At 39.4% G+C, this 12,945-nt stretch overlaps 1 protein-coding gene across 5 annotated transcripts in view; it reads right to left on the bottom strand.

Annotated features, from left to right (window-relative positions):
• CARMIL1 (capping protein regulator and myosin 1 linker 1) overlaps nucleotides 1–12,945 on the bottom strand; it is a 303,069-nt gene that overhangs the window by 64,891 nt on the left and 225,233 nt on the right. For all 5 annotated transcript variants that reach the window (XM_057699574.1, XM_057699573.1, XM_057699569.1 and 2 more), the window contains 2 exons: nucleotides 7,242–7,370; nucleotides 6,227–6,358 (listed from right to left, as the gene is read on the bottom strand). In XM_057699574.1, coding sequence (XP_057555557.1) covers nucleotides 6,227–6,358; nucleotides 7,242–7,370 — 261 coding nt within the window. The remainder of the gene's footprint in view (nucleotides 1–6,226; nucleotides 6,359–7,241; nucleotides 7,371–12,945) is intronic.

Raw genomic sequence — 12,945 nt, 5'->3', positions numbered from 1 at the left:
GATCCCTGGTGTAGTGCCTCTGTTTTGGTGGTTACACTAGAAATTTTAACACTTCACATCTAAAGCAGCACTGTCCAACCGAACTTTCTGACATGATGGGAATACCTGTGCTGGGCAATATGGGAGCCACCAACCACAGGTGGCTATTGAGCCCTTTATTTTTTTAATAAATTTATTTATTTACTTATTGGCTGAATTGGGTCTTCATTGCTGTGCACAGGCTTTCTCCAGTTGCGGTGAGCAGGGGCTACTCTTTGCTGTGGTGCGCGGGCTTCTCATTGCGGTGGCTTCTCTTGTTGTGGAGCAGGGGCTCTAAGGCCAACGAGTTTTGGTAGTTGCAGTGCACAGGCTCCGTAGTTGTGGCTTGAGGGCTCTACAGCACAGGCTCAGTAGCTGTGATGCACAGGCTTAGTTGTTCCCAGGCACGTGGGATTGTCCCAGATCAGGGATTGAACCGTGTCCCCTGAACTGGCAGATGGATTCTCAACCACTGTACCACCAGGGAAGTCCCTATTGAGCCCTTTAAATGTGGCTAGTGCAACTGAGAAACTGAATTTTAAATTTCATTGAATTTTAATTATTTTACATTTAAGTGACCACATGTAGCTAAAGGACAAGGCAGTTGGACAAGCCAGCTCTAATGTTGATCCCTTTTCCAGAATAAAACTAGGACATTCAACAGCTTTTACTCACTCCTTACTGATGCAAATGCTTACTTCTAGTATTTTACTTGCATTTATTCTTAATTTGACAGCAAAAATTAGACATCAATGTTGTTGTTTCATATAGTTGCTGTTTCACATTTGGCATTCTCCCTGCTCACTATACTTTCCTGTAGCTCAGACCCTCTTTCTTTGATACTGTTTCCTTTGTCCCAAAGCATATCCTTTAGAGTGTACAATTTGGTATCCCAATCTCCCAATTCATTCCCCACCCCCAACCCTCCCCGCTTTCCCCACTTGGTGTCCATATGTTTGTTCTCTACATCTGTGTCTCTATTTCTGCCTTGCAAACCGGTTGATTTGTACCATTTCTCTATAATCTACATATACCAAAGCATATCCTTTAGAGGTTTATTTAGTGTGGTCTAGTGACAGTAAACTATCTTGGATTTTGTCTGGATGAAATGTTTTCATTTCATCCTCATTCTTAAAAAGTAGTTTATTGGGTATATAACTCTTGATCTGTTTTCGGAAGTGTGAAGATATTATTTCATTGTCTTTTTAGCTTCCTGTTGAGAAATGAGCTGTCCTATCAGTCTTAATTTGGGTCTTTTTAACATAACGTGGCTTTTCCTTCCCTCTGGGTCCTTTTGAGATTTTTCTCTTTGTCTTCAGTGTTTTCTACTTTTCATTATGATGATGCGAGACATGCTTTTGCTTCTATCTTTCCTGCCTGGGTTTTGCTGGACTTTCTGAATCAGAAGATTCTAGTCTTTCATCAATCCCTGAAATTCTTAGCCACCATCTCCTCAACTGTTGCCTTCTCCTATTCATCTTTTCTTTCCTTCTGGGAATCTAATTTAGGCTTATGTTAAATTTTCTTGCTCTATCCATGTTTCTTAACTTGTCTCACATACTCTCCATTTTGTGAGTCTGAAGGCATGTGTACTGCCTTCAGACAACCTGAGTGACTAGGCCCTGTATTTGAAATGTGATCATCAAATTTCATTTTGCATGTATCTTCCCAATGATAGTTACGAGGGTCTATATTTCTTAACTGTAAAAACAACTAATGGTACTTAGAAACCCTGTACAGCATTTGTAAAATAAACTGGGTTAATATCCGTAACACGGCAGCTATGCTCACATATTCTTGCTGTGAGCAAATGACTAGCTGTAATTCATTATAAGCAAATACAACTTCCACACTGAAGTGCTCTGAAATCGCGCTTTCTTTTGCTTTGGAGAATATTATATAAAGTGTAGGAAAATAAAAAAACTCAGAGGACTCTCCCAGCAAACTGAGTTAGTACTTGCCAAAATGCCACCTACACCCCTCAGGCCTCATTTCTTCAGTAAACCTGATATTTACCAGTGAAGTATTTCACAGTTGACATCCTGAGGGAAATGAAGAATCTTCAAGGCCAAAACAAGCATTCTTAAATTTAAGTCCAGAAGGGAAGAATGAAAGTTTCCTTATGTTAAAACATTCAAATCCCACTTATTCATCTATGATTACTCCAGGAATAAATGTTAAGTTCAAAAAAAAAAGGAAAACAGGAGGAGAGCTATCACTTAAAAATACCTAAAACAGGCCAGTCCAAAGAAAACATCACCTCTTTTCAAAGAAGGACCTTCTCCACACTTACTGCTTTCTTCTCCTCCAGGAAATTTGCTAAAAGGCTGGCTCTTTCGGCCATTTCTTTAGCTTTTCTGAACTAATATTTTTTTGAAAGATGGCTCAAAGAGCTATTTGAACTAATTTTCACCCAGAATTCAAAATGTGTACTGCTGGCCACGATACAGGATGACTGAATAATAAGGATAAAATCTCCCTAATTATCTCGAGACCAAGACAATCCTGCACAAGGAGACTAAGTCCCGACAAATTAGATGACCTGCTTGGAGCAAACAGTTAGCTAGTAAGCTAACCAAGGTCACAAATCCAAGCTTCCTAGTCCCATTTTATTTAATTCACTATAATAAAAACATATTTTTACAAAATAATTCATTCACTTTAGCTTTTGCTAGTATAACATGTTGATCTTAGAGAATTTTGGAAATAGGGAAAGGACTCTTTTAATCAAACAAAACATGATACTACAAGTGAAATAAGTAAGAGCACAGTTATTTAAGAAACTGAATATTGATTATAGTAAAAATACACTTCCTACGTAATTTTAAGAAAATTAAGGTGCTGGAAAGCTATATAAATAGACAAATGGGGAGTTTTTTTTTTAACTCATAAAATGATGTCCACGTGCCAGGTAAACTGGAAGTAAACAGAAAGGCAGTAACTGCCTATAGTCTGCTGAAAGAATCAAAAACTAAATGTGAACTCAGTGAAAGGGAAATTAATAAGTAACACTTAATTAAGAAATTGCGAATGAGGATTTGCCGTGATTCATGCCAGAAGTCCCTGATGGGAAGGGAACTTGCAACCCGAAAGAACTGAGAGTAAAGAAAACAAGGGAGTGGGGAATAGAAAAAAGCAGGGCAATTGGAAGCCTGGGACCTCAGAGACAGTGAGAATGAAAGAAAAGCAGGGATGACACTTGCAAATAAGGAAGCTGTGAGGAATGGAGAACACTGGTGACACTGACAAGGGGCCAGAAAGGTCAGCATCAAAAAATGTAGGGAATGTCCATTCACAGAAAAGTATTTTTGGTCCTAAATATATTGTTATTATTTCAGGCTTTTAAAAATTCAAATGTCTTTTTCTTGAGACCTCTGCCTTCTACTCCTTCTCAAGAATGACTGGCAAGAATCAATTCCAACCATCTGTGCGCTGGGGAGAAAACGGACCAAACATACAAGGGATAACTTGTGGTTTAGACCAGTTGAAACAAGTGCCTGTAGGAAGCTGTTAGACAGGAAAATTCCAGTTGCAATGTTCCGTGCTGATTTAAATGCCAGCCCACTCTTAGTCTATAAGGAGTTCTCACAAATATCTTAAAGGAAAAAATTAGGCAATAGATACAAAGATGTAATTTACAAAAGAAATGCAAATGGATACTAAAATTACTTGACGCATCACTAATTATTAAATCAAAAAGACAAAATGAGATTTTTTTTTAACGCGTTACACTGACGAATATTAAAAGGTTAATACACTTAAGTGTTGGTGAGGGTGTGACAAAACAAGCAATTGGGGACACTACTGGAGAACAGTTTGTGAATATATACGAACATATAAAATGTATGTACCATTTGACCTAGGTATGGATCAACTATAGGCATTTACTCCAATAGGATTAATCAGAAGTTAGAAAATAAATTATGCTGGCCATGAGATAATAGAAAAATATATTGGTCTCTGCCCCCAGTTCCTGGCACAGAGCTCCTGAAACCCTTGCAATTCCCTAAGTGATAGGAATACTAGGAGCATCTTTTGTTCTAATATTTGGTCCTTGATCCCAGTTCCTGACATACGGCTCCTGAAACCTCTAATTCCCTGGGTGATGGGGTGTCTTTTGTTCTATTGTGGTAACTCTGGGTGGGCTCTTGGATGGCTCCTGGATGAGGGCTGGTCACTGAAAAGATCAAGCCATGATTAGACGCTTGGAATTTTCGGCCCCACCCCCCAGTCTCCTAAGAAGGGCTAAAAATGGAGTTAATGACTGACCATGCCTACATGATGAAGCCTCCATAAAAATCCCAAAAGTACTGGTTCAGAGCTTCCGAGGTAGTGAACACGTGGAGGTGCTAGGAGAGTGGCACCTCTTGGAGTGCCCCAGGAGAGCACAGAAGCCCTGAAATCTTTCCCACATACATTGCCCTGCACATTTCTTCCATCTGGCTGCTCATCTATGTCTTTTATCCTATCCTTTAATAAACAGGTAAATATAAGTGTTTCCTTGAGTTCTGGGAGCCACTCTAGCAAGTTAATTGAACTGGAGGAGGGTTACAAGAACCTCGGATTTATTGTCAATTGGTCAGGGGCCCGGGTGACAACCTGGACCCCTAGTTGGCATCTGAAGTGGGGCAGGGCCGTCTTGTGAGACTGAGCCCTTAACCGTGGGATCTGATGTTATCTCCAGGTAGATAGCGTGTGAATTGAGTTAAACAGTAGGACACCCAGCTGGGTGGGGGAAAACCCCCACACGACTGGTAACCAGAAGTGTCAAAAGTGAGGAGTTCTGTGTGAAATTAAAGGAGAGACACAGAGGAGGACTGAGTTTCCACAGTGCACTGAAACATCTATACAATGAAATACCATATAGCCACTAAAATAATAATTCGTATTCGCTGATACAGAACTGTATTCATGATACTGTACCAAATGTAAAAAAGTATGTATAGTATGGTCACATACATGTAAAATTGTGTGTGTAGGCAGAGACTGGAAATTCACTAAAACATTAAGAATGATGCTATCTCTTGGATTTCAAGTGATTTTTACTGTTTAAATATTTCACAGAGTAGTTTCATTTTTTATAGTCAGAAGTAAATAAACAACGATGACTTTCTTTTAAATGTGTAAGGAAGTATCCTTTTTACGTATTTTATCCTTCATGGAGGATAAAAAAAGTGCTATGAGGTAACAACTGATTTGGCGCAACTCTGTACCAACCAACCAGTCCTTTTTCTACACCTTTGTCTTTGCTCAGAACGTATTCAAAATAACCATAGTTAAATAAATAAAAACAACACACAAGCATCTGTGTTATATGCACAGGAAGACAGGGGCTTAAGTGCCTAAGTAATCCAAAACATTCTCTCCAGCATTAATTTAATTTATAAACACAGTAATTAGCATGTTGCAAAGTTATGCTTGAGTTGTACATTAAATCCCTCTGAGCTATAGCAATTGTGTTCTATGAAGAAAACAGACCAAATAAATATAGAAATTTACACAAAGTATTTTTAAGGCATCCTTGAACAGACAGATTGGAAATGATGAAAATTTTCTGAAAGTGAGATGTCTCTGTTTTTTGAAGTCGCCTTAAGAAAAAGCTGGTCTTAGGTTACTCTCTTCACTTGAATTTCAGAGACCTTTTTGTTCAGCCTACGAGCCTCTAGACAAGTCTCTGCCACTTGGATGCCTTATAACTTCATTCTAAATCTCTTTCCTAATCTTTCAACCAGCTCTTTACAAAGACTGTTATCTATTTACCTAGTGGCAAACTCTCCATATAATCAGCAGCTCGCTGTAAGCACCTATCAGCTCTCCCATCCTCTAAATCAAACGTAATAACAGAAGATATTTTTTCAAGAAGCAGACTTCTCTTTCTAAGCAGAAATCAATCATTCCCTTATCAGTGGCAACCTGTCATATGTTAAATACAGTTAGAGATTTCCCATCAAAAACAAAATTGAATTTCATAGGTTTTACTTGATTTTATTATGCAAAAAGTTATTCCAAAAACTATAAATGAAGCTGGAAAAGACACAGTATTCAATTTTTACTACACATGCATGTAAGTGTAGGATTGCATGTGGGCACGTATGTAGGTGTGCTCACACACACACATCTATCAAATATAGCATAGCATGGCATGAAATGCTATCATACATAGTTAAGTTTTAACAATTTCATTTTCCAAAATAAAGAAACCACAAACCTTGAGTTGTTCATCTACAACTCTTGTAACTTCTCCAGCCATTGATTCCAGGGTCTCCTGAATTGGACTGGATAACAAGCCACTAGCTCCTGCCCAAGACGGACCACCAACATGGTATAAATTTGGTAACAACTGTAAGAAAAATAAAAGTAACCCCTCCATAAGAAATAATTATTTAAATAAGCACCAAGTCATTGCAGAATTCGTAAAAAGGGTGGAGAAATACTAGGGATAATCTAAAATGGCCTTGATGAAAGGTCCTTTATACAGATTAAAAAACTGAGGTCCAGCTTTGAAACCAGGGGAATAGTACCTTACCTGGTCGTGCCTTAATGTCTTCATCTGGGGTGTGAGAGTATCTGACTCATCCACAAGGCTCCTCCTACTTATAAATTTCAATGATTGTGTGATTCTAATAGCAGAGCCTGGACCAGACCGTGGTTTTCTGATTCCCAGTTAGTCCTTCTCTATGAAATCACACTTTGGGGACCAAATTCTAAGCTGAGAAGTCTCCTTTTAGAGGTGACAGAGGGGCGTTCCATGGGATCATCTTAGCAATAGAATCATCCTCCATGAGTTGCTACTCACTGAAACGACAACTACCTCCCACTTACTTAGGACCTGACTATACCCTCTGTAAATCACACTGACCCTCTGCTTTTAATTCCATACAGCTGGCTGGCCGTGTCCGAGGATGCAGAACCCATGGATAAGGAGGTCCACCTGTGCTACGCCATTTTCTATATAAGGGGCTTGAGCATCTGCAGAGTTTCATATCTGCAGGGGGTCCTGGAAAAAATCCCCTCGCAGATTCGGAGGGACAACTGTATTTGGATTATTGGTAATTAGCACAGGTATAGAAAGGAGGCAAAGATTAACTCAGTTCACTTTGCCCCTTGCTAGTAACCTTGAAACTGGGTAGAAAGGTAAAGAAAGTTAGACTAGTTTCTAAAACTGAAGTTTAAGAAGTCTTTTGATTCCACAGGACTCTCATGTAGCCAGAAGTGAAACTCACCGTTTTAGAGTTCTTAGCATCACGCATGAGTCTTTCTGCTGATTTCAAATCTTCCTGGACAGCATCTCCCCCACAGTTTCGTAGAGAGTTGAGATGATCTTGTACTTTCACACATATTCTGTCAATCATCTGCCCCACACACAAAAATGAGAGCAAGCGTCCAAGTCAGCACAGCCAATGTTCAGACAGAAGGAAACACAATGAATGAGGATGAAAACTTCTACCTGGAATCTTCAAGAAGGCAGCTTAGAATCAATTATTAATTTACCTATTTCTATATGAAATCTTTGGCAATATTAACTCCAGGCAAACATGTAAAGGATTTTGGTCCCCTTTCCTGCCTTAGGAAATGCAGCACGTTGAACAAAAGTAAATACTTCTTGATGATTCAGAATCTCATAACTACTCAGTGACATTTTGCTCGATAGTAACTCTCCTTCATTAATTTTTATTGAGTATCCTCTATGTGTCAGACATAGTGCTAGGTACTGAGGAAACAGTAAAAGGAGATGTACAATTCTGAGACAGTTGATGACAAAATGATGCTCACAGCCAGTTGGTCTCAATATTATGGAAATCAGAACATCCCTGGAAATTAATATTCTTTAATTAGTTCAATTATATCAGGTAATTTTTTACCAAAAAAAAAAGCACAAGCCGAGGTTTTATTATACTAACATAGGCAATACTAAAGTTAATAACATCTAGTTTCTATTCCATTAAGGTCCTTCTCCCAGGTTAATTACATCTGAATCACTTTCAGTTGTCTCATGGATTTAAACATAAAATCCAAAAGGAAGTGGCAGATCACTATTGTGGACAAAAACTAGTACAGAAGGGTAAGATTATGCTCTATTTTATTTGTATATATATATAGAAACATGAACAAAGCTAAGATGTCTGAAGAAAAAGATAACTACAGTGTGGTTTTAAAAGTTTCTCCAATATTTTGATCAGAGCTGCAGGTTGTCTATTGTTAAAAAAATTTTTTTTTATTCTCCAGAGACCCTACACATCAAGAGTCCTATCCCACCTGATAATTCATTTGGCAGAGGTGACAACCCAGCAATATTCTTTTTTATTTAAAATCACACTTCTCAGACTGGTGGCGCAATGGTTAAGAACCTGCCTGCCAATGCAGGGCGCACAGATTTGATCCCTGCTCAGGGAAGATTCCACATGCCCCAGAGCAACCAAGCCCGTGTGCTACAACTACTGAGCCTGTGCTCTAAGAGCCCAAGAGTCACAACTACTGAAGCCCGTGCACCTAAAGCCTGTGCTCCTCAACAAGAGAAGCCACCGCAATGAGAAGCCCGCTCACTGCGATGAAGGGTAGCCCCCGTTTGCCACAACTAGAAAAAGCCCACACGCAGCAATGATAACCCAACACAGCCAATTAAATAATCAATTAAAAAATAAAATAAAATAAATTCACACTTCTCTATTTTGAATTATTTGATATAACAATTATAGGAAGCCAAAAGCAGCCCTCCTTCCCCCATAAACTCCACCATAATATAAACTACCACACTGCTCAGCAGTCTGATCACAGAACCTGTGTCTACTTGCTGCAGCATCACTGACTCTCCTTTCTCTTTTACAAAATCAGGTTCCTAACGTCCATTTCATCTTCTTTTCTAGTGTATGATGAAGACAATCCAGGAAAATAACACCACTCAAAGCACCTAGTCTCTTGACAAAGGGTCAGTGATGCTAATGTTAATGTATATTAAGAACAGCTCCTATGACTGTAAAATGCATTGAGGCTACATAAATGAACTATGTGGAACTCCCACAGGAAAAAGAAGTTATATGAATAATGTTTCTCATTTAACAGCCATCTCCCTGACCAAAATCTAAGCTTGTAGGCAGGGCTCACATCTTAATTTCCTGCATTTCCTCAGTGCCCTGAAGAGAACTATATGTTTTTTTAAATGTTAATTGATATAAATTCCAATTCTTCCAACTATTGTATTGATCTGTGCTTCCTGAAGCAAAATGGTCATCAATAATTCATATCTCACCAAGAATGAATACCTAATTTCAAGAGACAAAATGAACCCCATACTAAGAAAGCAACTGATATACATCTGAGGCCATAAAAGACTAATTTGAGAGGCATGCAGATCTGGCACTATAAAATTGATCATGTTTAATTATCATGAGAGACCGAGAGACTCCTGAAACATGTGTAGGGTCTCAATGAGCTCAACAAAATGGTCTTTAAGTGGAACTGTTAAAATCACATCCAGGGACATCCCTGGTGGCTCAGTGGTTAAGAATCCGCCTGCCAATGCAGAGTACAGTGGTTCGATCCCTGGTCCAGGAAGACCCCACATGCCTCAGAGCAACTAAGCCCATGCGCCACAACTACTGAGCCTGTGCTCTACAGCCCGCGAGCCACAACCACTGAGCCCACGAGCCGCAACTACTGAAGTCTAAGCACCTAGAGCCCATGCTCCACAAGAGAAGCCACCACAATGAGAAGCCGACACGCCGTAACAAAGAGTAGCCCCTGCTTGCCGCAACTAAAGAAAGCCTAAGTGCAGCAACTAAGACCCAACGCAGCCATAAATTATTTATTTATTTTTTATTTTTTTAAAATCACATCCAAAAGAAAAAAAAATCCATTCTTCGATTCAAATAAGACGTAAAATCTCACAAGTCTCAAAGATTCTTCTGAACACACACTTGCTAAGATTCGGTGCCGCCCAACAGATCACATTCAGATGTTTTGCAACTAAAGACCTCAAGGCCCAGAATAGTGAAACTATTTAAGATGACAGAATGATTACACAGAGTACAAACTGAAAATTCTGAAAATAGGAAACCAAGAATTTTGACTCTCAGTTCATATTCAAGTCCCTAAGGTACACAAAGGTGAAAAACAGAGGAGACTCCAGTCTGAAAGACTGTCATCTCTTGGGTTACCCCATCAAAGACCTCAGGGTAGATGACTGCATTTGGACTTTTGATTTTAAACTCAGTACTTTACCCTAATGCCTAGTGTTCCATTTTTCTAAAGCAACTCAGGAAAGTTGTTAACTGCCATAGTTTGAGAAGCTCACTTCGTTCCAAGGAGATGTAATTGGACTTGGTCTTCTTCGAGTCCTCATCTGTCTTCCCATGTCCTTCTACAGGTCACATGTCTTCCCCTTGAGAATACTCTGAACAGTCACAAGCTCTTTTCCACGTGACAGTCTTGTCCATATTTGAACACAGCTATCTTTTCTTCTCCAATCTTTTTTCTTCAGACTTAACATTTCCAGTTCCATCTACCACTCTATAGTGACACCACTGTGTGGTCCCTGACTCCCAACTCCCCCTCATCCACCCCAGGTCACTTCTCTGAATTCTGTCTTCCATCTAAGACCCTCACAAAACATGCCTCCCTCGATAAAAGATTGTAACACAGGAAGAGCGGTTCAGTTAGCTGGCCAGGGCTTTCACCTTTCCTACTGTAGAAAGTATACTTTCATTAATGTGGTATAAGTCAAAACTGGCTTCTTTGGCAACTAAATTACACAACAATTCACATCTCATTTGGTGGTGACTACTTAGGTTTTTCCAAATGTACCGGGTTATAGAACCCAAGTTAGGACTTAGAACCATTAACAATAAATGCCATCTTTGGTTGCCTGCAACTTGTTACAACTATTCTTAGTTTCAGCAAACAGCTTAATCATGGAAAATTTTATCTTCCTCCATGTATATTTCTTTACTCAAGAGTAATATACTCAACACCTAGCACTGAATGAGATACAGTCCTGAATAAGATACACCCTTTGCCACTAAGCAACGTAAAAACCTGGAAGAAAGAAATATTCACAGTTAACAACGCAAGATATAAAGTTTGCATCATGTAATATCCACAAGGATGGGCACATTTTGTTCACTGCCAAAGCTCCATCTCCTATAATAGGGCCTGCCATGTCACAGACCCTTATAAGTGTTTATTCACTGAATAAATAAACAATAGAACGTTCTAAAGGATTTCACTCAAGGGAGGGATCACATGCAGCTGGGGCTGAAGGTAGCTTTTAGAGTGGGTCCTGAAAGATTTCTACACGTTAAGAAAAAAGAGAATCTTAAAAGCAAAGAATGAACATAAGCAATGGCATATCCAGACACTTGTGATTCCCATTTCCTGATTAGGAACAGAGGTACTTTATTGTGGGAGATCAGACTGGAATGTGAAACTAAGGCAAGATAGTGTAAGACTCAGGTGCAGGCTAAGGAGTTCAAACACCGTGTACAAGGCATAGAGAATCTATTCTCCTAGCTTCTCCCACAATTGTGAGGATCTAAAAACCCCCTAACCCTTAACACTCACAGTGACTCAGCTTCCCTGACACAAAGGAAATGGGCTGTAAAAAGCACATAGAGACATGGAAGATGGATAAACTAGCTCTTGCAGTGCTTGTAAAGGAAGACATAGGAGAGAGTTAATAAAAAGCTTAGCAAGAGGAGAGGCAATAGAAATGGGAAGAAAAGAATAGCTGTAAAAGACGTTTTGAAAGCAAATGGGCAGTGAATAGTGACCTTGAATGAAGAAAGCAAATGAAGCATCCAAGGTGCCTCCAGGAGTTCTATCCTCAGTGAATGATGTCACTGAGAGAAGTGGCAAAATTGGTTGTTCCATGGATGAGTTTGGTCTTAGTGACTGTGCTATCTCAGAGGGCCATCTGGGTGAAGATGCTGAACAAGCAGTTGAAAAAAAGAATTTTCTGGAAAGAAGCAGGGACTGAGGGGATAGATCCAGGAGTGGTCGACAGATGAGAGAGTTAAAATGGTAGAAGTAGATCAGATAGCACTAAGTACAAAACTCTGAAAAATGACTGCATTTGAAGGATAAAAAGAGAAAATGATGTAGGAAGGCAACATAGAGCAGCAGAAAAATATTCAGAACAGCACACTGTTGGATGAACCAAGAAGTGAGACTTAAGAAAGATGAAACAGTCTATACTAATGACAATAATCATGATAATAAAAATATAACCACAAACAATGTTTACTGGTGAGGAGCCAAGTACTCTGCATACATTATCTCACTGAATTGTCACAGCACCTTCTGAGTCATCTCCCCCATTTTTACAGAGGAAATCAAGCTTCAAAGAGGTTAGTAAGTGACTAACATGACTTCCCACCAAGAGAGAAACAGCAGAGCCTATACTTAAATCCAGGTCACCTGACTTGAGAGCCCAAGTTCCTGACCACTGCACATACGGCTTCCTTTCATCTAAAGACAAAGAGGGAGAAAGGGCCTCTGACTTGGTGACCAGGTCCACTGAGAGCCATCTGAGCAGACAAATTGGGACAGAGGGCACATTCTGAAAGGTTGCAAAGTGAGTGGGTAGGGAAGAAGTCACAAAAGCAAGTATAAAAATCTGCACATGAAAGGAAGGAAAGAAACTGAGTAAATAACTCTAGGCAATAAAATTGCCTTTTTAAAAAAAAAAAAAAAAAAGGCGGGGGGGTAAGAAGACTTAGCATAGGTTGCCAATTCTGGGCCTGCCTTTGTAAATAAAGTTTTCTTGGAACAATACTCATTCATACAGATATTGTCTATGGCTTCTTTTGCTCTACAACAGCACAGCTGAGTAGTTGCAATGGAGACCAAACATGCTGCAAAAGCCTATTTACTATTTAGTTTTTTTATGGAAGAAGTTTGCTAACTCTTGATTAAGAGGGTTTATAAGATGGA

The sequence above is a fragment of the Hippopotamus amphibius genome, chromosome 11 (genome assembly GCF_030028045.1).
Source record: "Hippopotamus amphibius kiboko isolate mHipAmp2 chromosome 11, mHipAmp2.hap2, whole genome shotgun sequence".
Lineage (NCBI taxonomy): Eukaryota > Metazoa > Chordata > Mammalia > Artiodactyla > Hippopotamidae > Hippopotamus > Hippopotamus amphibius.
This window is presented reverse-complemented; position numbering and strand designations above follow the sequence as displayed.